The sequence below is a fragment of the Pan paniscus genome, chromosome 12, assembly GCF_029289425.2.
Source record: "Pan paniscus chromosome 12, NHGRI_mPanPan1-v2.0_pri, whole genome shotgun sequence".
Taxonomy (NCBI): domain Eukaryota; kingdom Metazoa; phylum Chordata; class Mammalia; order Primates; family Hominidae; genus Pan; species Pan paniscus.
The window spans coordinates 39,524,568-39,552,098 of NC_073261.2; the positions used below are offsets into that span (position 1 = coordinate 39,524,568).

At 49.4% G+C, this 27,531-nt stretch overlaps 1 protein-coding gene and 1 long non-coding RNA gene across 4 annotated transcripts in view; one reads left to right on the forward strand and one right to left on the reverse strand.

Annotated features, from left to right (window-relative positions):
- The first annotated feature begins 1,037 nt into the window (after positions 1-1,037).
- Positions 1,038-27,531, forward strand: part of CD8B (CD8 subunit beta) — a 50,703-nt gene continuing 24,209 nt past the window's right edge. The window contains exons 1-6 of one of the 3 annotated variants that reach the window (XM_034953507.3): positions 1,039-1,390; positions 4,800-5,159; positions 10,111-10,200; positions 16,389-16,478; positions 18,204-18,240; positions 20,842-21,612. In XM_034953507.3, the coding sequence (XP_034809398.2) occupies positions 1,348-1,390; positions 4,800-5,159; positions 10,111-10,200; positions 16,389-16,478; positions 18,204-18,240; positions 20,842-20,854 (633 nt within the window). In that variant the 5' untranslated portion in view covers positions 1,039-1,347 and the 3' untranslated portion in view covers positions 20,855-21,612. Of the gene's footprint in view, positions 1,391-4,799; positions 5,160-10,110; positions 10,201-16,388; positions 16,479-18,203; positions 18,241-20,841; positions 21,613-27,531 lie in introns of those variants that run through there. The other 2 variants (XM_008969597.4, XM_008969599.4) reach the window with 2 other exon arrangements.
- On the reverse strand, positions 24,924-25,756 carry LOC134728668 (uncharacterized). The gene is made up of 2 exons (XR_010109321.1): positions 25,386-25,756; positions 24,924-25,152 (listed from the first exon to the last, which is right to left on the reverse strand). It is a non-coding gene; the product is annotated as an uncharacterized LOC134728668 (long non-coding RNA).

The following is a 27,531-nucleotide window of genomic DNA, read 5'->3' on the forward strand; positions in this document are numbered from 1 at the left end:
CAGAACTAGATAGATGTGGTGGTTGTACAACATTGTGAATGTACTAAATACCACTGGACTGTATGCTTTTGAATGGTTAATTTTGTGTTATGTGAAATTCACATCAGTTTTTTTAAAAAGCTCACACTAGTGTGTGGTCTCCCCAGGTCTGTGTCCATCCAGACCTCAACAGTCGCTCCTGGGAGCGAAGGCAGTATCCAGCGAGACTCTGGCCTCTGGCTGGGCTGAGCGACTTCTTTTCCCCCAGTGCCTTTGAACTCTCTGCACCCAACTCAGCCATGAGCAATGCTGTCACCAGCAATGGGCAGAGGGGCTGGGGCAAGAGTGGGATGGAAAGAATACTGGATGTGGAGACCAAATGTGACAGTGTCCTTGCCCGGCTGCCTGCTTTAGATCTCAGGGGACACGCCATTTCCTCTCCGATAAACTCTAAGCTCTTAGGGTAACCCATGGACCTGCCTGGCTGGGTCTTTGTTGACATTTACAAGGAGCCTCTCTCGCAGCCCTCCAAGGGGTCCCTCTCCCCTGCAGGCTGCATGCCCAGTTCTCCCTGGACCTCCTCAACCCCCTCTCTACTAACCCCCGTTTGAACAGGAAGACACAGCCTGAGCCAGGTCTCCCCTCACAAATCTCCCCACCAGGGCTGGATCGCGCAACAAATAGAGCCGGCCCCAGGGCACTCGCCGGCAGGGCGCAGCCGGTGATCGTCACAGTCCTTCGAAATTCTTAAGATCTAGGTCTTGCGGCACCCCCACAACCTACAAACAGGGTCGGGGCCTTCTCTGCACCTCCAGTTCCCAGCTCACCTCCCTCAGTGTCACAGCCGGTTACCTATCCTTCCTCCCTGGCAAGGGAGGGCAAGACTTGGGGCTTGCTGACTCCAGGCCCAGCCCAGCCCGGGGCACCCAGGAGCCCCTCAATTGCTACTCAGACAAGAAGCGGCCCGAGTTAGTGGCCAGCTCCACCATGCACTACACATCCTGACCTCTCTGAGCCTCTACTGTCACTCGGGGTCACAACCCTTTCCTGAGCACCTCCCGGGGCAGGGGGCGATGACACACATGCAGCTGCCTGGGGGAGGCCGGCGGTGTCCCCTCCTTTCTGGAAAGCGGAGGGTCCTGGTGGGCTCTGGAAACGCAGCCCAGACCTTTGCAATGCTAGGAGGATGAGGGCGGAGACCTCGCGGTCCCCAACACCAGACTCCCGCCGCCACCGCGCCCGGTCCCGCCCTCCCCACTGCCCCCCCAGCTCCCCGACCCAGGCGCCCCGCCCGGCCAGCTCCTCACCCACCCCAGCCGCGACTGTCTCCGCCGAGCCCCCGGGGCCAGGTGTCCCGGGCGCGCCACGATGCGGCCGCGGCTGTGGCTCCTCCTGGCCGTGCAGCTGACAGGTAAGGCGGCGGCGCGCGGGCTGCCCAAGGGTCTGCGCTCCCGGGGCCTGAGCGGGGAGGTGATAAGTGGCTGTCCTGGCCCTGGTCCTGGCAGGGTGCAGCGTCGAGCCCGCGGTGGCGGGGCGCCCGGGAGGCAGCCTGGCAGGCACGGTCCCTAAGGGTGGAAATAAAATACCTCCATATCGCATTACCCCGGGGGACCGGAGAGCCCCTGGACTGAGGCCACCTCCCCTCAAAAGCCTGGACGCAGAAGGGGAGGCAGTGAAAAAGGGGAGCGAGTGAGGGAAGGAAAGAGAGGGTCGCTGGAGGTCACGAGGGGAAGGAAACAGGTCCCTGCCCAGGGTCCCCGCAGGATGTGCTCGGAGGAAGGTTGGCCAGGTCATGGGTCCTGTGGACACATTTTTATTACTTCCGGGGAAGTGTTTGTAGTACAATCAGACAAACATCGGGCGTTCTCAGTTCTCGGAGGGCTAGGGCAGGGTGATCCCTCTGGCTCCCGTTCTCCCTGATGTCGCTGGTGTTGGGTGTCATGGGTAGCGTGGCTCCCTAGGAAGCAGCCTGGAGGTTGGGTTGTTGGAGTTGGGTGGGGCATCTGGATTGTCCTTCTGAATAAGCCCAGCCAGACTGCCTTTTGGAAGAAGCCTCCACACACACGGAAAACTGCCCAAACTGGTCGATTTGCCCAAAAAGCAAATCGTGCCCAAAAAGCCCAAAGCTGGTCATCTTGCCAGGGGGTGACAAGGCCTGCCCGCCGGGGGTTCTGGCCCAGTGAGTGCAACATCATAAATAGAAAGAGCCCAGGCCGTTCAGAGCACTAAAGTCATTACTGATGGATCTAGAAACATCAGGTCCCTCTGAGAATGGAATTCCTGGGTTACCGAGGGGAACATGCAGTGAGGCCTGGCTCCATGTCCAGCACACAGCAGGGCCTTGGCCACAGCCTGGAGTATTCAGTTCCTAGGGGACAAAAAGCAAGTGGGCCCTGGGAAGAGCCGGGGTGTGTCTCAGCCAGGAGAGGAAATGCACACTCACAGCCCAGGCCTTGCTCTTACAGGAGTCACTTCTGGGTTTTCCCCGAAGGGCTTCGGGCACCTGTGTACTTGCAGCCCCACCGTGTGCTCGTGAGCACATAACCACCATCGGGGAGAGGATTGCAGGTTTCTTCAATTCAGTGGTTCAAAGTCAGGTTCTGGGGTCCCACAAGCTGGGTTTTAATCTGGATCACTGTGTGACCTTGAGCACATCTTTAACCTTCCTGAGTCTCTCTTTCCTCATGGGTAAAGTAGGTGCAAAACAGTATCTCCCCCACAGGATTTGGTGAGGATCAAATGAGACAATGTATGTGCCATGCCAGGCACAGCTCAATAAACTGGCATTATTGATTCTTATTAACTCCCCCAAGAAGTGAGTGACCCAAAGCAAGGAAAAACCTCTGCTCTGCTGGAACGACAGTGTGGTGTTTGGGGAAACAAGAGGAAGTCCAGCAGCCACTTGCGCCCCAGGCATCATTTCCTTCTTGTTTTTATTTTTATTTTTATTTTTTAATAATTTTTTCTTTTCCAAGACGGAGTCTTGCTCTGTCGCCCAGGCTGGAGTGCAGTGGCGCAATCTTGGCTCACTGCAATCTCCGCCTCCCGGTTTCAAGCGATTCTCCTGCCTCAGCCTCCCTAGTAGCTGGGATTAGAGGCACACGCCATCATGCCTGGATAATTTTTGTATTCTTAGTAGAGACAGGGTCTCGCTATGTTGCCCAGGCTGGTCTCGATATCCTGAGCCCAAGTGATCCTCCTGCCTCGATCTCCCAAAGTGCTGGGATTACAAACATGAGCCACCACACCCGGCCCCATCATTTCATTCTTGATGCAAGCGAAAGCTAAGAGTGGTCCAGGAGCGAAGTCAAAAAGTCGAAGTTCATTTCATCAGTGTTGGAGAAGGCCATTGTGGGGCCACGGAGCCTGAGCTGCAAGTGCAGGCAGGATTTTAAACATGAGGTGCTCAGTAAGCTGGCTCCTCTTGGGCACACACACATGCCCTCTGGCCTCCTCTGCCTACCCAGGTCTGTGTCCTCTCTGTGCCTCCCAACTCCTGCGCCTCTGCCCTGGCCTGCAATGTCTCCCTTTGCTCCACAGCCAAAATGAAGGGCTCACCAGGTCAGATTGTGTTTGTTGGAAGCTGTGCAGCCTTGGTGTGTATAGAACCTGTTCTGATCCTTCTCCTTGAGATTTAATTTACTTCCAGTAACAACCCTGTGATATGAGACACAGGGACAGTATTTACCTGTGTACATGGCCATACAGTTTGCAGTGTGCTTTTTTGGACAGCATTTATTTCCAACCCTCAGAGGCAGGCAGGACAACAGCCCCAAGCTGTCCTCCTTTCATAAGAAGACAGAGGCTTGGTGACTGGCCTGAGGTCTCACAGCTGGCACGGCCAGAGGCTGGGTTCAGGGCCGGGTCTGTGAGTCCTGCTCTAGCTCCTCATGAATAAGCCCCTGCTTGCCGGGTGCTTCTCGTCAGAGTCTAAGATGAACTCCCAGCCCTGCTTCTGTGGTGTCTGTCCTTCCACTGGGGAATAGGGATCCAGTGACCCATCAGTTGCTGGGCTCGGGGGTCATGGGCTGTAATTGTACCTACCAGGGTCTGTCCAGCAACGGACAGACCAGCCACATGCTCTGCTGTGATTCTGGGCTCCTCTCCCAGCCTGTCCTGGGTCTCCTTCGGCAGTTTGGAGCCTACCGAAGGGCTGTACATCCAGTGGCAGCCAGGGGAGGTGAAAGGCAACCAGCTTTGGCTTCAGACTTCAAATCCTTGAGTTTGACTCCTAGGCCACTTACATACTGTAAGTGGGACTTTGAACAAGTAACTTCATGCCTCAGTTTCCTCATCTGTGTAATGAGGATTAAAAATCCTGGATCCATCCTTTTGTGGTGGTACATGCCTATAGTCTCAGCTACTTGGGAGGCTGAGGTGGGAAGATAGATTGAGCCCAGGAGGTCAAGGCTGAAGTGTACTATGATAGTGCCTGTGAGTAGCCACTCCACTCCAACCTGGGCAACATAACAAGACCCCATGTCTTTTAAAAAATTCCAAAGCCAGTTTGAGGCTTGATTGAGTTCCTTTATGCAAGGGCCAGGCATATAAGTACACAATAAACAAATGGCAGCTTTCTCCCCTGTACCTTTGTAAAGCTGAACTTAGCAAACACCTGCCTTCCAGATGATCTCCTGGGAGGTGGGGTATGTGAACTCTGAGTCCAGGAGCCAACAGCTGCGCTCAACACACTCCCTGGACCCAGTAACTGGGCAAGTTCTTCCATGACTTTTCCTTTGACACTTGACTCAGTGTGACTGCGAGGTCCCACAGCTGTGGCTAGGAAAATGTGCGATGTCTCTGTTCTTGGCTTTTCCTAGTTCTCCATGGCAGCTCAGTCCTCCAGCAGACCCCTGCATACATAAAGGTGCAAACCAACAAGATGGTGATGCTGTCCTGCGAGGCTAAAATCTCCCTCAGTAACATGCGCATCTACTGGCTGAGACAGCGCCAGGCCCCGAGCAGTGACAGTCACCACGAGTTCCTGGCCCTCTGGGATTCCGCAAAAGGGACTATCCACGGTGAAGAGGTGGAACAGGAGAAGATAGCTGTGTTTCGGGATGCAAGCCGGTTCATTCTCAATCTCACAAGCGTGAAGCCGGAAGACAGTGGCATCTACTTCTGCATGATCGTCGGGAGCCCCGAGCTGACCTTCGGGAAGGGAACTCAGCTGAGTGTGGGTAAGAAGCAGGCTCAATGCTATCAGTGAGCACCGATTGTGTGCCAGGCACGTGCCAGGCACTGGGACCACCAGGCTTCAGTGTGCCCCACTCTGCAGCCGTGACTAATGGCACTGCTGCTAATAGTAACAGAAAGTACATGTGGAGACTTACCCAGGCCAAGCCCCTCCAAGTGTTTACATAGTTAGCTTGCTTAATGCTGCCAACCACCCTGGAAGGTAGGTCTATTACCTAACCACTTTAGGTGGGAATAAGGTGAAACTGGAAGAGACGGGTCAGAGTCAGAGATGAGCATTGTGCTTCTCTTTTTTATTTATTTATTTTTTTTTTTTGAGACAGAGCCTCACTGTGTTGCCCAGGCTGGGGTGCAGTGGTGCAATCTTGGCTCACTGCAGCCTCTGCTTCCCGGGTTCAAGTGATTCTCCTGCCTCAGCTTCCCGAGTAGCTGGGATTACAGGCATGAGCCACCACACCTGGCTAATTTTTTGTATTTTTAGTGGAGACGAGATTTCACCATGTTGGCCAGGTGGGTCTCGAACTCCTGACCTCAAGTGATCCATCCGCCTTAGCCTCCCAAAGCACTAGGATTACAGGCATAAGCCACCGTGCCTGGCCAGGCATTATTCTTCTTATGGGGACAGGGCAGTGCTGTCCTTCAGGCCACATCAGGGACATTCGAAGCTACGGCTGGATTGGGCTGAGCCCCTTGGCCTTATAGTGGTGTTAGAAATCCCCAGAGTGTGCACACAGGGAAAGGAGGCCCTCACTGCCCTGATATACCCAGTGAGGGCATTTCTAGGGGCAGTGGAGGGACAGGTGCCCTTATGTTCTCTGTGAGGGCCTACAGCTCAAATTCATACCTGAGTCGAAGTTAGTAAGGAGATTGAGCCAGGCCCAGCTCTGCTTGCAAACTTGCCATGCTTTCTCCCCTAGGCCTCAGTGTTCTCTTCTGTGTCACACGGGGGTGCTGATGGCCTCCATGACCCACTTAATCCCAGAGAAGCTGCAGACCTCTGACTTAAGTCAGCAAGTCCAGCAGATGCACATTTCAAGCCACAGATGAAATTCTAAATTTTTAAAGTCATGTTTAAAAAAGCAAAAAGAAGCAAGTAAAATTAATTTAAATAATGTTATATTTAACTCAATTTATTAACTATATTTTCATCTCAACATGTAATCAATATAAAAAGTATTGCTGAAATAGTTTACATTCATTTTTCATACTAAGTGTTCGATGAGCATTTTACATAAAACATAGGGCTCATCTCGATTCAGACTGGCCACATTTCACGTGCTCAGCAGCACCTGTGGCGTATTGGACAGAAGGCATTTAGTTATGGGTGGTAACTCTCACAGCCTGGCTCTGGCTCTAGCCCCACCTCCAGCTTGGCCCAAGGCTGGAGCCAACCCCCTCCAGGGCTCCCACTGCCCTGCTTCCTGCTCACTTGAGGGCACTAAAAGCCACAAGGGGACCCAGAAATTAGACCACTCAGCGTGAGGAAGTGCAGGGGCAGCTGGGGACAGCAGCACGATTAGGAAGACACAAACCAAAGTGATGCCCCGCCACCTCTTGCTAGCCTGGGAGGGTGTATTGCAGGCAAGAAGCTGAGGCATTCCTTCACGTGGGGGTCTTCTGATTTTCGTATTGAAAAATGGACTTTGGGAGTTTGGGGTTTGGGGTTTGGGGTTTGGCTTTAGCTTATTGTTTTTGTCTCTGTAAGCCCCACACCTTTCCACTCATGAGATTTCAGAGTCTGAGAGGAGGGTGGAATAAACACAGCTAGTTTCCAGAGCTTCCCACCGCCTCCATCCCAACCGCACTCACTCCTGACTTCCGTGTTTCCAAACCCCCAAACCCCTCCCAGCACTACAGGAATGTCAATGCCTCTCTCCAGCGCTGGCTTGCAGCCAAACCTGCTTCTCCCCAGGGCTTGCAACCAGACCTTCTTTGGAGCCAAAACCCACCTTCTCACCCAAGAAAGGCCTTTTAGAGGACAAAGCTGGGATGGTTGAGAAAGTGTTTGGGGAAAGACAGGGCCTTTTTCAGGCCCTTAAGTATATCATGGGCTCGAAGTTTTATTCCTTTTAAGAACAGAGAGGGAGAGATTAAACTGGGGGCTCAGGAGGAATCCAGGGGGACCTGGCTCTAGGCAAGAAGAATTTAAAACAGAACAGTCCCCCAATCTGAGTCTCCCACTAGACCCAGGCTGTGGTGCCCAGCCAAGGCACTGAGGGCCCAAAGAGTTGGCTCCCCTCTGGGCTCACTACTGTCCATCTGAAAGACGTCCCTGCTTCCTCGGGTAGAAAATAAGTCAAACAGAACTACTTCTAGGGCCATGAGGATTGAAGGAGGCAACACTCCCAGGAGAGGGCCAGGCTCGTTGCACGCTCTCCGACCCTGCTGATGACAGTTTCCTCTTACAATAGTTGCCCTCGGCACTATGATGACCCAGGGCCTTGGGTGGACCTAAAGTGTTCAACTTTTTGTCAGAAAATCTTTGCACGTGAGATAGTGTGGCAGAACGAGAAGCACAGGTTTTAGAATCAAGGTCTTTTGGTGCAGATACTGGCTCTGCAGCCAGTGACTGTCTAACTTTGGACACATTATTTCAGCTCTCTGAGCCTAGGCTTCCTCCTGGATAAAATGGGGACAACAGTGCCTGCCCCAAAAGTTGTTGTCTCCAGTAAACTTATGCTGAAAGGCTCAGCACTGCTCCCCACACATGGTTGGAGCTTAGTGCACATTCATCCTAGTTGCTTCTTCCCATCAATGTCTTGAAGCAGACAAACAGATCGTGTTCTCTCCGCTTTCCAGAGGAGGCTCAGAGAGGTGAGGGGTTAAAATGTCTACTTTTATATAGAAGATGCCAGCCCAAAAATGACTGATCTGTGGGCTTCCCCTGCCTGTTCCCCTTACAACCCCCCAACACCTTTTTTTTTTTTTTGAGACGGAGTCACTGTCACCCAGGCTGGAGTTTAGTGGCAGGATCTTGGCTGACTGCAACCTCTGCCTCACAGGTTCAAACGACTCTGCTGCCTCAGCCTCCTGAGTAGCTGGGATTACAGGCACGTGCCAACACGCCCAACTAATTTTTGTATTTTTAGTAGAGACGGGGTTTTGCCATGTTGGCCAGGCTGGTCTTGGACTCCTGACCTCAGGTGATCCGCCTGCCTCGGCCTCCCAAAGTGCTGGGATTACTGGCGTGAGTCACCGCACCCAGCCTTAATATTTCTTTTCTTTTCTTTTCTTTTTTTCTGTCCCCCTGACTCTAGAGTTTAGGTTCATGGTGTCTCCTTACTCCCTCTCCTACCATTTTGGAGAAAATCAGTGCAGAGAGATCTGTTTCCTTAACCCACAAAGGCAAGGGTTGGACTCTGTGGCCAGCAGTGCCCCCTTCATCCCCAGTAGGCATCAGAGCCACAGCTGTCTTCCTTTGCTCTGGGTGCCGGCCCACTGCCCCTCCCAACACTTCAGCAGGGGTCACTGGGTAAAAATGAAGGAGAGGGGTGACCCATCCAGGAGTCAGGACAGGGGCTTGGGGTCCCAACACAGCACTCACCACTTGGGGCTGCAGGGGCCAGCTCCCCTCGTCTCTGGCGTTCACCTTTGAAATTAAAGTTTGAGACTGAACTTCCCTTAGCTCTGATATTATATATATATTTTAGGGCCATCTGAGAAGGAAAACCAATCCCCAAATATGACACCTGCGTGGTACTCTACATGCAGAAAAGGGCACCCCCTCCTTCCATGAGCTTCCTCCATGTGCTTAGGGAATGCCGAGTTGGGCGGAGGGGCTCGTGCCAAAGGCTGGGCAATCCAGCCCTGGGGCTCAAGGTCTTCAGCCAGGTGGAGCCACATCTACTGAAACTTTTTTTGGACACACTGTCCCTTTCATTCTCAGATAATCCCAAGAAGGAGGTGGCAGTTATCATTATTTCAGCAGATAAGGAAATTGAGGCACAGAAAAATGCTATGACTTGTCCCAAGTCACGCAGTGGTTAATCAGGGGTGTAGGTCGGCCGGGTGCGGTGGCTCGCATCTGTAATACTAGCACTTTTGGAGGCCAAAGTGAGTGGATTACCTGAGATCAGGAGTTCAAGACCAGCCTGGCCAACATGGTGAAACCCCGTCTCTACTAAAAATACAAAAAATTAGACGAATGCAGTGGCACGACGAATGCAGTGGTACGCGCCTGTAATCCCAGCTACTCTGGAGGCTGAGGCAGGATAATTGCTTGAACCCGGGAGGCAAAGGTTGCAGTGAGCCGAGATCATGCCACTGCCCTCCAGCCTGGGCTACAGAGCGAGACTTTGTCTCAAAAAATAAATAAATAAATAAATAAAAATAAATAAATCAGAGGTGTAGGCTCTGCTCAGGTCTGTGTGGCTCCAGAGCCTTCCTCTCTCCAGGACACCAAGCTGAACCCCATCCCTAGGCCCTCACCCCTTTCCCAACATCTGAGAATTCAGAAAGCAGATCAAACATTCTATTGCTCTGTGACCTTCAAGCCCTGTAGCAGCCTGGGAACAGTCATAAGGACTTCAGTACTTGGATGTAAGACAAATTTTGTTCATTTGTTCATTTATTTGCTCTTGAGACAGGGTCTTGCTCTGTCACCAAGGCCAGAGTGCAGTTGCATGATCATGGCTCACTTCAGCCTTGACTTCCCAAGCTCAGGTGATCCTCTCACCTCAGCCTCCTGGGTAGCTGGGACTGTAGGCATATGCCACCACGCCTGGCTAAACTTTTTATTTTTTGTAGAGAGGGGGTTTCACCATGTTGCCCAAGCTGGTCTCAACCTCCCAAGCTCAAATGATCTCCTGCCTTGGCCTCCGGAAGTGTTGGGATTCCAGGCATGAGCCACCACACCCAGCCATAAGACAAAGTTTTGTCTTTGAGTCCACGTGGTGTTCACTTGGCTAAGATATGTGTCTTGCTTTCTTTCTGTAGTTGATTTCCTTCCCACCACTGCCCAGCCCACCAAGAAGTCCACCCCCAAGAAGAGAGTGTGCCGGTTACCCAGGCCAGAGACCCAGAAGGGTGAGTTCCCTATCCCTCTGCACCCTCAGAAACAAGGCAGACATCCCCTTGCCCTCCCTCCCTCCCCTCCTTCCTTCCTCAGGCACTTTCCAAGTGTCAACTCTAGAGCCTATCTCCCCAGCCCAAGCTAGGGTCAGAAAGGATGCTGAGTGTGACAGCAACTCACAGTCTCGTGGGAGACAGACTCGTAAATTGTTACTGGACAAAGCTTAATGGAGGAGATCTCCACCCACACCCCTGCACACAAATGTCCACAGCTTCATTATTCATACTAGCCAAAAGCAGAAACTACCCAAACATCCACCAGCTAATGAGTTGATTAACAAAATGTGGCTTATTTATTATCGTGGAATATTGTTTGGCCATAATAAAGAATAAAATGAAAGGAGCCAGTCACAAAAATCCATATACTATATGATTCCATGATTATGGAATATCCAGCATATGATCCTCTGTAGAGACAGAATGTAGATTGGTTGCTGCCTAAGGCTGGGGGCTTGGGAAAGAAATGGGGAGTGATTCCTAATGGGTATAAGGTTTCTTTTTAGGGGAATTTAAGTGTTCTGAAATTACATTATGATAATGGTTGCACAACTCCATGAATACACTAAAAACCATGACATGGTACACTTTAAACAAGGGGACTTTATGAGTAAATTATAACTCAATAAAGCTGTTAACAAACAAAAAATCCACTCAAAGGACCAGCACTTTAAACTTTTCCAGTTTTGGCCAGACGTGGTGGCTCACACCTGTAATCCCAGCACTTTGGGAGGCCCAGATGGGTGGATCGCCTTGAGCTCAGGAGTTAGAGACCAGCCTGGGCAACATGGTGAAACTCTGTCTCTACAAAAATGTAAAAAAATTAGATGGGTGTGGTGGCACATGCCTGTAGTCCCAGCTACTCAGGAGGCTGAGGTGGATGCCTTGAGCCTGGGAGGTGGAGATTGAAGTGAGCTGAGATCCTGCCACTGCACTCCAGCCTGGGTGATAGAGCCAGACCCTGTCTCAAAAAAAAGTTTCCAGTTTTAATACCTAACAGAGGACCTAATACACAGTATGTGCTAGTTCATGAATACATGTTTGTTTGCAAATGAACACATTTGCTTCTCTATGCTACACCAGACACCTCAGCTGGAGTGTATGCACATACACACACACACAGACACACATGCCCATGCACATGCTTTCCTTAAACCCATCAGCCCAAACGTGTTTCTGGAAAAATACTGACCTCAGCCCAGCAAAAGTCACTGGTGACAAACAGAAAGTGCCATCTGCTGCTACCCAGAAAACAAACCACAAGCAGCCCCAGGAGCACTGCCTCACACTGCTCAGTTTGCTTTGTCTTAAATATTTTAAGTACCAGAAATTATTGAGGACGGCACTGAATAGGATCTGGGAGACCAGGGTGGGAAGCTGCCATCACATGAGGTCACAGTAAAAAGAAAATCAGAACCAATGTACAGAAGAGTAAAGTCTTAAGGAGCTTAAGAGTAACCTTATTTTATAAAGTCCCATGCCCTGACCCCTTCACCTAAACGATTTCAGGCAGACTACAATAAAAAGGATATAAAAGGCAAATACAATAGAGCCACTAAGATGAGGGCGCAAGAACTGGTTGTGTGCTACGGCTGTGGAGAACCCGGCAACATCAGTTTAAACAAAGGGAAGACCCCAAGTTGTATGGCACCCCAACCCCAGTGATAGAAAGAAACAACCTGCCACCAAAAGAAGAAACCTTCATCCTAGCACTAAATTCTAGAAGCAATCTGCCCATTCATCTTCATGTAAGGACAGCTGAATGACGGCAAACTCAGTCATACTTTTATAAATGATGGCAAAAACAAAGGTCTTCAGATTTCTTGCATAATTTCTTTTCTTTCTTTTTTTTTTTTTAAATGGAGTCTCACTGTGTTGCCCAGGCTGGAGTGCAGTGGCGTGATCTCAGCTCATTGCAACCTCCTCCTCCCAGGTTCAAGTGATTCTCCTGCCTCAGCCTCCAGAGTAGCTGGGATTACAGGTGCCCACCACCACGCTTGGCTAATTTTTGTATTTTTAGTAGAGGCAGGGTTTCACCATGTTGGCCAAACTGGTCTTGAGCTCCTGACTTCAGGTGATCCACCTGCCTTGGCCTCCAAAGTGCTGGGATTACAGGCGTGAGCCACTACGCCTGGCCTCTTGCATCATTTCTTGTACTAACCCTCAGTAAATTCCCAGGGCAAAATGCAAACCAAACATTAATAGGTTATTAAGAATAACCCGGATGTGTGTGAAGGTGACCTAGTGGAGTAAGGCTGGGGATGGGTGTGGGGAAAGTAGGTGGAGGTTACACTGAGGAGAGTGGCCCTGGGTCAGTGTAGCCTAGTGGCAAGTCAGTCAGGCCTAGGTCTGAATCTCTGTCTCCCACTGCCTGTACTATGAGACACTGAATAGGTTATTCAGCCTCTATGAACCTCAGTTTCCTTGTCTGTAAAATGGGGATGCAGGACTAAATGAGATGCTATTATACACCAGGCACTCAGAGCTTGTGGGGCGTCCACACAGACCTCAAAGCCTGTTATCATGAATGAAACCCATGGGGTCACTGAGAAGGCACTGCCCCTTGAGGCTTAGGGCTGTTCCTAAGACAACACCCTTAGGTGCTGGGGGACCATTTCTAAACCATGGACTCAGGAGCAGAGTGCAGATCCAGAGCTCAGGAGACCCTGAGGCCCCGGTAAGATGAGGAAGGCTGGGCTGGGGGTGTCGTTGGTGTGGCTCTGGCAAATGACCCCTTACCCAAGCACGTTATTTGCAGCAGCAGCTTTTCCCAGAGAGTCAAATTTTGGATGGGAGACAGTGCTCCAGAGGAGACCTGTAGCTACATTGCTGGCCTCCACAGTGGTCTTAACCATGACCTCTCCTCAGGAAGGAGCCCTGCCGCCCTGTACATCCCTGTGACCTGCACCCACCTCCATTACGGTTTTTAAAAACTTAGTTGAGCTAGGCGTGGTGGCTCACACCTATAATCCCAGCACTTTGGGAGGCCAAAGCTGGTGGATAACCTGAAGTCAGGAGTTCGAGACCAGCCTGATCAACATGGCAAAACCCCGTTTCCACTAAAAATACAAAAATTAGCTGGGCATTGTGGTGGGCACCTGTAATCCCAACGACTTAGGAGGCTGAGGCAGGAGAATCGCTTGAACCCAGGAGGTGGAGGTTGTGGTGAGCCGAGATCACGCCATTGCACTTCAGCCTGGGCGACAGAGCAAGACCCTGTCTCAAAAAAAAAAAAAAACCTTAGTTGAGATATAATTTGCATACCACAAAGTTCACCCATTTTAAGCATACAAATTCAATGATTTGGGGTAAATTTACCAAGTTGGGCGACCGTTACCGTAATCTAGTTTTAGAAGGTTTCCATCACCCCAGTAAGATTCCCTGTGCTTGTTCACAGCTCATCTCTGTTCCCAGCCCCTGGCAGCCACTAATCTACCGTCTACCTCTGCAGATTTGCCTCCCCAGGGCATCTCACAGAAGTGGAATCACACACCATGGGGTCTTTCATGCTTGGCTTCTTTCACTTAGCACCATGTTTTGAGGTTCATCCAGGTTGGGAGAACAAATAGGAGGTGAGAGGGAGCCCAGCAGATGCCCTCAGCATCTCAGAGGGGCCCTCATCCAGCCTCCCTGTCCGTGTATGAATCTCCTCTCCACACCCCAGCCATCCAGCCTTGGCTTGTTCCCCTCTAGTGACAGTGGGCTGCCACCCATGTAGCAGCCCGCTCCCTTCCCTCCTGTACCTCTCATGCCCTCATGCAGCTGAGGTGGGACCCACAGGGGCTTGGAACTCGGAGGATCTGTGTCCACACCCTGGTCCTGCCTTTTAGTAGCTGGGTGACCTTGGTTATATAATTTAACCTCTTTGAATCTTGTTGTTTTTGTTTTTTGAACTGTGAAATGAGAGGTAAAAATAATGGCAAGCCAGGCACGGTGGCTCACACCTGTAATCCCAGCACTTTGGGAGGCCAAGGCAGGTGGATCACATAAGGTCAGGAGCTCGAGACCAGCCTGGCCAACATGGTGAAAACCCATCTCTACTAAAAACACAAAAATCAGCCAGGTGTGGTGACAGATGCCTGTAATCCCAGCTACTAAGGAGGCTGAGAAAGGAGAATCGCTTGAACCCAGGAGGCAGAGGTTGCGGTGAGCCCAGATCTCGCCATTGCACTCCAGCCTGGGCAACAACAGCGAAACTCCACCTCAAAAATAAATAAATAAATAAATAAGTAATTTAAAAATACCAATACCTTTCTTCCTCACAAGATGGGAGTTTGCATTTAGTATGTACTTAGCACATATGTATTCAGTAAAAATTCTCTCTCTTCCTTGACATCCACAATGCTTTCCAATTTTCCGAACCTCAAGCCCAAATCTGCAGCCTTGCCCTTTCACCCATGGGCCCTGCTCTGCCCCTCCGCTACTCAAGGGACCAGCCACAGGGGCCTGAAGGGTGTCAGAGGAGGATTTGGGACATTGATAGTGTAAAGTCTGCTGTTTAAATAGCACACAAAATGGACAAAGGAACAGATAGTCAACTCGTAGAAGAAAAATCATACAAGTTCCCAATATATGAAAATAGGCCAAAGCTTATAAGAAATTAGGGAATTTAAGTGAAATAACATTTTCCCCCACTTGACTGGCAAAAACTAAAACATTTTGATGATATCAAGGGTCAGCAAGGTGCACTATTGGCGGGTGGGGACGGAAGTCAGTGCCGCCTTTTAGGGAGGCATTTGACAGCATCTGTCACAATTTAAAATGGGCAAAGTCTGTGGTTTAGTAGTTCCCGTTCTCAGTATTTACCTCAGGAAGGCACCTTTGTAAGGAAATATACAGGTTGTTTTCTGCAGAGTTATTTGTAAAAGTAAAACACAGGAAACAATCAAAAGGCCCACTGATGACAAGTAACTCATGGTACATCCATGCTGTCAGATGTTACTCTGCTGGAAGAAAGAACACATTGACTAAGTGAAGGAAAAAAGGCACGTTGAAAAAATAAAGGTACAAAAGAACAATTTGTACAGTATAATCCACTCTATATATTTTTTAAAACTATATGTATTTAAGGCCAGTTGCGGTAGCTCACACCTGTAATCCCAGCACTTTGGGAGGCTGAGGCGGGTGGATCACTTGAGGCCAGGAGATTGAGACCATCCTGGCCAACGTGGTGAAACCCCATCTCTACTAAAAATACAAAAATTAGCCAGGCATGACGGCGGACGCCTGTAATCCCAGCTACTTGGGAGGCTGAGGCAGGAGAATCGCTTGAACCCAGAAGGCGGAGGTTGCAGTGAGCCAAGATTGTGCCACTGCACTCCAGCCTGGGCGACAGAGCGAGACTCTGTGTCAAAACAAACAAACAAACAAACGAACAAACCCTATATGTATCTATAAAAATTACATAGGCATGGAAAGAGAAAGTTACTAAATTATCAATGGTGATTAATTCTGTGAAGGAGCAAAGATGTCAGGGAGCACTCTAATCCTATATTTAAATGTCTTACAATGAAAATATATTCAGCTATTTCTTGTGAAATTAAAAGTTTTAAAAATAAATAGTAAAAGACTCATTACCAGGCATGAAAATTGTCTACTTCTTAAAAATTTGGATGTGGGACATGAAAATTTATATATAAAATGATTTCAATAATGTTTAAAGTGCTTACAAAGACTAGACGATGGCCGGACATGGTGGCTCAGGCCTGTAATCCCAGCACTTTGGGAGGCCAAGGTGGGCGGATTGCTTGAGGCCAGGAGTTTGAGACCAGCCTGGTCAACATGATAAAACCCTCTCTCTACTAAAGATACAAAAATTAGCCAGGCATGGTGGCACATGCCTGTAGTCCCAGCTACTCGGGAGGCTAAGAACGAGAATCCCTTGAACCCAGGAGGCGGAAGTTGCAGTGAGCTGAGAATGCACCACTGCACTCCGGCCTGGGTGACAGAGCAAGACTCTGTCTCAAAAAAAAAAAAAAAAAAAAAAAAAAAAGACTTGAGGAAAAATACATTACATCGAAATACAAATGGTGGTATTCTCTGGGAGGTGGGGCTTCCAGTTGAATTTTTCGCTCCTTGTATTTTTCTGCGTGTCTCATGCAGAAAAATGTTCCGTGTTGAACACATGTCACATGTGTGTTTTCCAGGCCCACTTTGTAGCCCCATCACCCTTGGCCTGCTGGTGGCTGGCGTCCTGGTTCTGCTGGTTTCCCTGGGAGTGGCCATCCACCTGTGCTGTGAGTTGTCTCCTCTTGGGTTGTTGGGTGTCCCTGTTTGCTGTTTGAAGTGTCCCTGGGATACTTTCTTCTCTAGGGGAGCAGAGCAGATGGCAGCCTGGTGGGAATTTGCCTCAGAGAACCTACGGTATTTCCGGAGGTAGTTCTTGGCCTGGGGCTACGCAGCCAAAACCAAAGACCACCCTGTCCCTGGAGTCAGGCAAACCTGGGTTTGAGTGCAACGTGGCTGTTTCCTGATCCAGTGCCCCGGTCTCTCTGAGCCTCGGCTGCCTCAGATGGGGGTAGGACATTAGCTACCTCCCAGAGTTGCTGTTTGTAAATTCCTACCCCAAATGCCTGGCACCCGGCACATGTCAGTGAGTGGGAACGCACGTGAACAGTTGAGACCAAAGCCCAGTGTCCAGAAAAGTTTGCCTATGGGGTTTGTGTTGTGTTCCTAGAAGCTAGAAATCCTCTCCACGACACCGATATTGATGAGGCTGTGGGAAACAGAAATGACTGCTGCTCCCAGCCACCCCAGAGACGGGACTGTCTCCTTCTATGGCCCCCACCCCAAGCTCTGCACAGCACTGGGTTCACAAGAAAGACGGGGAGCCGGAGGGGAGGCCTGCATGGCTGCCCTAGAGCCCAGAGCCCAGACTCTACCCCGGTTCTTCTGCTCACCTGTGCCACCTCGAGCAAGCCCCTTCCCCTCTCTGCACATCTATGAAATGGGCAGGTGGGACAGCAAGGGCATGAACTAGATCAGTGGTTCTTAACTTTTGTAGGTCACAGACCCCTTTGAACATACGATGAAAATAACGGACCTCTCCCCACAGAAATGCACCCAGGAGCATACTTTTGCCTACAATTGTTCCCCACAGAGTGGCCCATGTACCCCATTCTAAGAAACCCATAAATTTCAGTGGTTTGCAAACTCTCTTGATCAAGGAAGGACCTCATTGGTAAAATATTTTGAAACACATTTAATAACATGCATAAAATATTAAATAAGCGAATACAGCTAATTGAATATTATAAAGTAAATGCAGCAGTTGGCTGTATTTACTTATTTAATATTTTATGTATGTTATTAAATGTGCTTCAAAATGAAAAGTAAGTTGGGTGTAGTGGCAAGTGCCCGTACTCGAGAGGCTGAGGAGGAAGGATCACTTGAGCCCAGGAGTTCAAGTCTAGCCTAGACAACATAATAAGACCCCATTCCTAAAAAAATAAATGAAAATCAAAAGTAATAAAGGCTGAAATACAAATGTCAATAGACATGCTTTTATTTTCTTCCTAACTCCCAGTGGGAAATCTCGCTCACCCTCTGAATGCAATTGCCCTAGCCTGAGACTGCCTGTCTCTGGGACCTTTCATGTCTGACCTGCTGTGAAGGGCAAGCAGGTGTGTTTAAGGACACAGACTCTGCAGCTGATTAATTGAGTTTGAATTCTGGCTTTCCCACTTACTAGCTGCATGACTTTGGGCATGTTATCCAGTAATTCACTCACTCTGTGTCTCAGTTTCCCACATATAAAATGGAGATCTTAAAAGTAGTATCCAACTCAGGTTTTCAGTGAGCATTAAGGGGATTAAAATGTGTAAAGTGTTTGGGCCAGGGTCTGGGACCAGGGAGGTGGGCTGAGGTGTCAGCTGCCCCTGTGACAATCCTCCTTGGCCTCTGGGGCTCAGCGCAGTGACCCACAGCCCACACTGACTGGCGCCCTTGCTTTCCTCTTCCAGGCCGGCGGAGGAGAGCCCGGCTTCGTTTCATGAAACAGTAAGTGTATAACCTGGGTGTGGCCTTGGGTTCCTCAGCCCCTGCTGCAGCTTGCAGCCTCTAACTGCAGCGAGGAGCCAAAGTCAGACCTCATCTTCCAAAGATCATAGACTCGGCCGGGCATGGTAGTGCACACCTGTAGTCACAGCTACTCAGGAGGCTGAAGCAGAAGGATCACTTGAGCCCAGGAGTTCAAGGCTGCAGTGAGCTATGATGGTACCACTGCATTCCAGCCTGGGCAACAGAGTGAGACCCCATCTAAAAAAAAAATTACAGACTGTATAAATAGATGGGGTGATAGAGTTCAGGAACCTAAGAGATAACCTAAACAAACAAAAACCTGACCAATAAGTTAAATGTATTTCAAGAACATTCTTAGCTCTCCTGAGGAGAGCAATCAGGCTTTGCATGCACAGAATACCGCAGAGTATCCCAAACTCATCCCATCCGTTATTTCATCCCACCTATTATTTCATCCCCTTGGTACTGTGTGAGATAAGGGGTTATCACCCTCATTTGACAGATCAGTGGAGAGACTACTGGAATCGGATTTGAAGACCAGCCTCTTCCACCAGCCATTGCTTTCCTTCCCTAGGAGCTGCCTTTGTCCCACCTGCCGCCCTCGACCCCATCTGGGTCCCAGGAGTTGACAGAGTCACATAGCACTCTTGGGGCCCACTAAGCTGAGAAAGCGCCTGTACTTACCCTGGGCTGGGCTGAGACCTGTAGTGGTGGCCATTTAGTCACCACCTTTGCAAGTTGCTTTGCCCTGGTAGGGCAGTGACATTAGGTCCTGGGTCTTTCATGAGGCTGTTGGAAGCCATCCTGGGCCAGGGCAGCATTCCTGCATTTGATTTTTGTTCCTCAAAACAGAGACTGTTTCACATCTGCCTATCCAGTTAATTACATTTGATCCTTAGAACAACCCCCTCTATACAGAAATGTTTGGGGGAGCAAAAGTACACAACTCTAAATTGAAGAGGGCAACAGGTTCTCTTGCTCAAAAGCTCCAGCTTTAGGTGGAGACAGGGCTGGGTTTGAATCCCGTCTGCCAATCACCATGTGACAGCCAGCAAGTCACTTCACGTCTCCAAGTCTCGGATTTCTCGTCTGTTAAATGAGCTAACAGTGCCAATCTCACAGTCAGTGTGAGGACTCACTGGGGTATTATCCTTAAAGCATGTGGCCCCAGGACCCCGGAGTCAGAGCACAAGCTCAAGTCACTTCAGTAAATTCCACTCTGCAAGTGCAGCAATGGACAAACAAAATGTATTTTTGAATACTCTAAAATTGTAAATAGCCATATAAATTCATATTACTATATGCTCTGCATTGTTGTACACATTATATTTATATCGAGAGTGGCTTAAACATGCCTGCTGGATTTTATGGGCAATTTTCAATGATATTTTAATTGTGTACAATTTTCACCTTGTGTGTTGGATTTAGAAGCTGCCCCCTACCCAAGAGATAATAACTTGAGTGTAGCTGTCTCAGGCCAGACCTCTAGAAAGTTCCATTCAAGGCCGGGTGCAGTGGCTCAAGCCTGTAATCCCAGCACTTTGGGAGGCCCAAGGCAGGTAGATCGCCTGAGGTCAGGAGTTTGAGACCAGCCTGGCCAACATGGTGAAACCCCATCTCTACTAAAAATACAAAAAATTAACTGGACGTGGTGGCAGGCGCCTATGTAATCCCAGCTACTCGAGAGGCTGAGGTAAGAGAATCGCTTGAACCCCGGAGGCAGAGGTTGCAATGAGCAGAGATCACACCATTCCGCTGCAGCCTGGGCAACAAGAGTGAAACTCTGTCTCAAAAAAAAAAAGAAAGTTCCTTTCAAAATGTCTCCCATGATGACCTTTCATGGAAAGTAAGTCCCTCTCTGGTACTAACTGTGGTCTGGGTCTGTCCCCACCCCTTCATTTTAACTTGCTCCCCAGTGATCTGATGCCAGTTTTGAGGAGGCTGGATGCAGGACCTCATGCTTTTGCAAGCCCAGGATCAGCTTGAGGCAGGGAAGGGGCTCTGGGTGGTCGTGGGGGGACCCTGAGACCTCCTCACTCTCTTCATTTTGAACAGACGTACTCTCTTCTATTGTCTGGGTTTACACTTACCTGTAACATGTCATTTGAACAAAAGGGTTTGTGGCTTCAAAAAAGCTTGAAAACCACCTCTGGTTTTGCTCTCATGATCCAGGCATGGAGGAAATAGCCTGTGGTGCTCACAGATCTGAGTTGCGATTTGAGGTAGTTGTTCCCCAGCCTCTAACTGTCCTTAGAAAATCATCCCATCTGCAGGCTAATTTCTTCTGGCCCCTTGATATAAATTTGTGATTCTCTTAGATTATCTTAGAGGTACTACAGGAAGTAACCCAATTCAAAGCTACCGTTCTTTGAGCTGCAGTTTTGTTTTGTTTTGTTTTTTAGCCTTAACAATCTTTTTAATGACTAAGATGGGCCCTAGAAACATACTAACAAAAAACTCTCGGCCCCAGGCTACTTGGAGTAGAACTCTGCATTCTCATTTGCCATTTGTCTCTGTTACAGGAAATTCAATATCGTTTGCCTGAAAATAAGTGGTTTCACAACTTGCTGTTGTTTTCAGATTTTACAAATGAGCAGAGAATACGGTTTTGGTGTCCTGCTACAAAAAGACATCGGTCAGTAATGAGCACGATGTGGAAAAATGAGAGAAGGGACACATTCAACCCTGGAGAGTTCAATGGCTGCTGAAGCTGCCTGCTTTTCACTGCTGCAAGGCCTTTCTGTGTGTGACGTGCATGGGAGCAGCTTGTTCGTGGGTCATCGGGAATACTAGGGAGAAGGTTTCATTGCCCCCAGGGCACTTCACAGAGTGTGCTGGAGGACTGAGTAAGAAATGCTGCCCATGCCACCGCTTCCGGCTCCTGTGCTTTCCCTGAGCTGGGACCTTTAGTGGTGGCCGTTTAGCCACCATCTTTGCAGGTTGCTTTGCCCTGGTAGGGCAGTAACATTGGGTCCTGGGTCTTTCCTGGGGTGATGCTGGGCTGGCTCCCTCTTGGTCTTCCCAGGCTGGGGCTGACCTTCCTCGCAGAGAGGCCAGGTGCAGGTTGGGAAAGAGGCTTGCTGAGAGGGGCTGTCCAGTTCCCAGAAGCCATGTCAGTCTCTGAGGGCTTCCTTTGGGGCCGGGAACTTGCGGGTTTGAGGATAGGAGTTCACTTCGTCTTCTCAGCTCCCATTTCTACTCTTAAGTTTCTCAGCTCCCATTTCTACTCTCCCATGGCTTAATGCTTCTTTCATTTTCTGTTTGTTTTATACAAATGTCTTAGTTGTACAAATAAAGTCCCAGGTTAAAGATAACAAACGGCCTCCTGTGACATAAACGTGCGAAAGCCCATCTACAGCAAAGACATCAATGCTCAGTGAGTGGAACAGAAACCAGAAGGAGAAAATTTGTACATCCTCCTTTTGCACCTGAGATCCTCATTTGCCCGACGTTGTAGGTGTGGAGAGTCCTAGAGAGGCTAGGAAGCACCCAGGGCACCCAGAGCCAGGCTGCAGGTGCCTCAGGCCCATCTCCCAGCCCACTCCCAAGCTGAACTAGCACGTGTTCATTTCTACCGCGGGTTGAACCGCAGGGATCCCTGGCTTCAAGTCAGGCACCAAACAGAAGGTAGGAGGCATGAGGGGTTCTGTCACATGTCTCTTCATTTTCTTATTGATTCTTAGCCTTGGCAGTTGGAGAAGGAAAAAGCAAGGAGAAAGTGCTGAGCAGGAGTGGAGAGTGAAGAGCAGGACCTCGTGCCTGGGTTTGAAAAAGTGCCTGAGACCCATCTTAGCCGCCCCTACCTGAGCTTTAGCAGCCTAGGAGCTATTGCACCATAAAACACTGCAACCTGAGGCTGCATTAACAGAAGCACCACGTCCAGGTCCAGGGAGAATCCAGCCTCACCTGCTTTTCCTGGCCAGCTCAAAGAAGGACATTGACAAATCAGGTTATGTTCAGTTACCTGTGACAACCACAGAATGTAAGAAATGTTACAAAAAAAAAACAGGAAAGGAAAGACGACTCTGGGGAAGGGGCAGTGTGACCTTCTCCTGGCATCTGGGGTGCGGCCGCAGCAGAATGAGGTGTGGTGGGTGGAGTTAGAAAGGCACAGATGCAGTGTTACCGGAAGGAGGGCCTTGAGTGTAAGTTGTCCAGGTCCTTGGCATTTTGAACAAAGAACTGAACAAAACATACAAAGTAATAAAGGAATAAAAGCAGCAAAAGGAAGAATTTATTGAAGTGAGAAAGCACTCCTCATGGTAGGAGTGGACCCTAAGCAGATAGCCCATGGGCCCAATTGCAAAGTTTTCTGGGTTTTAAGTACCCCTTTTGAGGTACCTGTTGGCTACCCCTTATCTGGGTGAAGGATTTGGTCCGTGGCTAATGAAAGGCTGAGGTGAATTGACGCCCTATGCGGATGAAGGGATGGCCCGTGCTTGGTCTGTGGTCAATCCAGGGCAGTCTCCCTTTCCATCTGAGATGCAGTGGAAGGGGGAGGGTTGTAGGGAGAGTAGCCTTTGATCCTTGGTTACTCAGTGTGGGGAGATGGGGTTTTTCCTTTTGGTGTACGTTAATTGGCCTTAGATGCCCTGCCCCCAGACCCAGGTGTTTTTCATTTGATCCAGCTTTGAGAAGTCAGCACAAATTGGCCTCAGATTCCCTGCCCCCGGACATAGATGTTTCTCCTTGATTCAGCACGAATTGGCCTTAGATTCCCTGCCCCCAGACCCTAGACTCCTGCCTCAGCAAGAGGTGTTCAAAAGAAACAAAAGCTCTGCCCATCAGCTCTGAGGACAAGGGACAGGCTGCCTTCCAAGGCTGAGGGGAGGGGTGAAAGAATTGGGGTCAGCTGGAGCAGACTCCTCTAGGGTTCGTGTTTCAGGTGTGCCCCTCACCCGGCCCATCACAAACAAATAAGAGATTAAGGCCTGCAGTGCACATGGTCTGCCCTCCTTGAAGGCTCACACCCAGTGCACAGCGGAAGTAAGAACAGGCCACAAGGCCCCTTGTCCCACTGCAGGTTTTGAAATTTGACCATCTCCCTGCTGCTGTCTTTGCAATTGCATGTACTTGTTCACAAGTTCTCGTGGGGTTGGGCTGGGGGCAGGGGTGGTTTGCGCTCCTCCGTCAGTTTTCTGTGCAGCAGGCACCTGCCGAGGCGGGCTCAGCTCCGGCCGCCCAGGGAGCTGGAGCAGGCTGGGCTGCCAATGGTGGGGGCTGCGGTGAGAAGGTCTGCACCCAGCACCTGACCTTTGTTTGAAGAAGGAACTGAGCTGCTACTACACTCTATAGGGCCATTATGATGAAATATGCCCCCCAAACTCCATCCAGCTATCTTTTGACTAGCAATTCCACTTGTTGGCATTTATCTGAAAGAAATACATCAAAAAGTGGCATGCACAAAGAAATACGCATCAGATTGTTCCTTCTAGTGCTGCTTACTAGCTAAAAATGGGAAATAATCCAAATGTCCATCAAAAGGGACTGGTAAGATAAATTCAGACACAGTCTAATAAGGGGGTTTAGGCGGCTGCTAAGGAATGAGCTAGATCCATATATGCTGATATCAAATGATGGTTATGACAAATGCATATATTTTTAAAACATCTGTATAGATTATTCTTAATACAATATATGGCGCAATACGTAGTCACTGTTAAAATTCAAGCACAGAAGAAAACAAGCAAAACAAATATATGTTGTTAGAAGTTAGGATACAGTTACCCTTGGTCCAGTGGTGGTCATTAGGAGGGAGCATGAGGTTTGAAGGTGAGCATTTCTGCTTCTCAATCTGGGAATCACTTATATGAGTGTGTTTCATTAGTAAAAGTCATCAAGCTGTACACTCAGATATGTTGACTTTAGAGCTATGGATATAGATGTAAATTATACTTCAAGAAAGAGACTTTTTAAAATCCAAGTACAGAACATTGTAGAAATGTGTAAAATTGGTATTTGGAAGTTTCTTCAGCAAGCACATGGGATTACAGCTCACGCCTGTAATCCCAGTACTTTGGGAGGCCCACACAGAATGATCACTTGAGCTCAGGAGTTTGAGAGCAGCCTAGGCAATATAGCAAGACCTCGACTCTACAAAAATTTTTTTAATTTTTTTCTGGGCATGGTGGTGCTTGCCTGTAGTCCCAGCTATTAGGCAGGATGAGGTGGGAGGATCTCCTGAGCCCAGGAGTTTGAGACTGCAGTGAGCTGTGATCACGCCACTGCACTCCAGCCTGGGCAACACAGAGGGACCTTGTCTCAAAAATAAATTTTTTCTAAAAAAAGTTTCTTGTTTTTTTTTCTTCCCATATTTTTTAAAACATAAAATTGAAATCTTGAGAATATAATACATAAAATAGAGAATATAGAAAATTACATCTTCTAATATTGTTCTGCAGATTTGATCTTTTTTCTCTAATAATAAATCAAGGCCTCCGGGTATATTTGTTTGTATATGTACAGGAAAAGGTCTGTAAGGATTTACTTTCAGCTGTTAATTGCAGTTACTCTGGGGAATTTCCACTTCTGCTTTGTACAGTTCCTTGTGTGAATTTTTACATCATGTATTACTTTTGTAGTTGGGGAAAAAGCAATTAAAAGTTTGGAAAAAAAGAACCTCTGGCCATTGTTATAATAAGAAATTGGAATCAATAAAAATATCCACAAACGAAAGATTTATTCATAAATTTAAAAAATCTGAACCATGGAAATCACGGTGAGGCAGGTCCGAGGTGGCCAGACAGCACAGCCTGGGTCTTTACCAGCTGTAGACTTTGGGCGAGCTACATTTGCAATTGCATTTACTTGTCTGGAAGTCCACATGGGGCTGGGCTCGTGGCAGGGGTGGTCTGTACTCCAGCAACCTTAGGTGAGCCTGGGTTCTCTGCCCTGAAGGAGAACATCTATAGTACTTCCTTTTCTGTGTTTTTCTGTGGACCTTAATGGGTCTGGGAGCAGCACTGGTGTTCCCCCCTCCCCCCGCCCCCTTCCTTTCAGTGGGAAGTAGCCTGCAGGTGTGGAGCCCACCCGGGCCTGTTCAAAAGAAGAAGGGGGGTCCTACACCACCCCCTCCCTTTCATCCTTACTCATCCCCACCCCCGCCCCACAGCTTGTGTCTCTACCTGTAGGAAGTGGGCAACTTGTTTTCAGAAAGTGATCCCCGACCCCGCGTGGGCTGCAACGCTGATCCGAATCTACCACCCAGTCAAAGGGAAAGACAGAAAGAGCCCTGTCTTCAGAGGCCTTCCAAAAGATATTTCCTCTGTCGCTTCTTGGGAAACCTCCTTCGATGCGTCACTGACACTCCCGGGGAACTGTGAGTCACTGGTTCCTGGAGTCCTCCCAGTTACATAACTCAAACAGAAGGAAACCATATTCCCCAGCCCTGCGTCGGTTTGAGATTCACAGAAATATGCACGACACGTGTGATTCCTGTAAAGCTGAAAGCAGAGGCGCTGAAAAAGACACTTACATCCTCCACAGTACTGTTGGCTCTCCTGGATCCTGCTTTTCCCATTAGTTTACTGCCTTTCACAAGCGAGTACCCTTTTAAGAGCTTTGCTTAGACTTCTAAATTTGAAAGGAAACCATGTCCATTCTTCTACGTAATTTTGTTGTTGTTTGAGACAGGGTGTTGCTCTGTCACCCAGGGTGGAGTGTAGTGGCGCACTTATGGCTCACTGCAGGCTCTGTCTCCCGGGCTCAAGCAATCCTTGCACCTCAGCCTCCTGAGTTTCTGGGACTATGGACATGCACTACCACACCTGGCTAATTTTTTATATTTCTGGTAGAGATGGGGTTTCCCCATGTCACCCAGGCTGGTCTTGAACACCTGCCCTCAAGCAATCCATCCGCCTCGGCCTCCCAAAGTGCTGGGATTACAGGAATGAGCCACAGCACCTGGCCTTTTCATGCATTTTTAATTGTAGACCATTTCCACTCCTGTCCCCATTTATGACTGAACTAATACCCACAACTCTGCACTCAATTCTCCTCTTCCTTGGGGGGGTGTGTGTGTGTGTACAGTGCTCTGTTGCCCAGGCTAGTGTGCAGTGGCGCCATCATGGCTCACTGCAGCCTTGACCTCCCTGACTCAAGCAAGTAGCTGGGACTACAGGTGCGCACCAGCACGCCCAGCTAATTTTTTTTTATTTTTGGTAGAGATGAGGTCTCGCTATGTTGCCCAGGCTGGTCTCAAACTCCTGAGCTCAAGCGATCCTCCCACCTTAGCCTCCCAAAGTGTTGGGATTACAGGCATGAGCCACCATGCCCAATCCCTTAAGTTTCTTGATGCTGGTTCAAATATATCTATTTGGGGAAACTTCTGTGTGCCCAGCCAGCCCTGCGCTGGGACTAGGGGTGCGGCATGGCCAGGATAGACATAGTTGGGCTCCCAGGGCTCGCAGTCTTGCTTACAGCCTCTAGGCCTCAGTTCCCTCCCTAGTAGCCCAGGGCCGAGGCCTGTGGGGGTCCTCTGGCTCTTTCCTGCCACCTGTACAAATCACTCCAAAGCCTGAGGCCAGAATTGAAATGAATGAATGAACAAAGCAAAAGGCTCAGATAGAAAGTCCTTAGGCCCCCACAAGCTGGGAGCACAGCCCTCCCTCTCCACTGCCCCTCCCAGCACCTCCCCTGCTGGCTCCCCCACCCATCCACCCACCCACCTTTCTGTGCTCCTCAAGGCTGTGAGGACCACTCGGGATGTTTACTCTGCCAAGTACAATGGACAATCCCCTTAGAGAACCAAGTTCAACAACTCAGATCTCAATCAGGCATGTGTTTCAGACACTAAAGATTTGGCTCAGAAGATGTCCCTAACCCCACGGGCTTTCATTCTCATGACCGGGGGGACACAGGCTCAAGGCTGGCACTTGCGTGGCTCCAAGAGTGAGTGGCCTCAGTGCCTCACTGGCTGCAGCCTCATGCCAGCCCCGGACAGACCAGAGAAAGACCCGGGTGATGCCAACACAAGCAGAGGGCATGGATTGCCTTCTCAAAAAAGTTGTGTTTGGCTGGGAGTGCTGTTCACAGCCTCTTACAGATTTTGTGGAGGTCTCTGCGGTTGGGTGAGGGCAAAGTTACGAGGGGAAGATGTGAGGTGGTGTTGGTGGAGGGGTGGAGGCTCCTCTTCCCCACACACCCCTCCCCAGCACCCCTTCAGCATCCTGCAAGCCTGAAGCTGCCTGCTGGGCTAGGCCTGCTGTCTGGGCAAGACCAGACCAGGCAAAAGGGAGGCCATGACTCCCACCCCTCCACCCTTACCTCAGC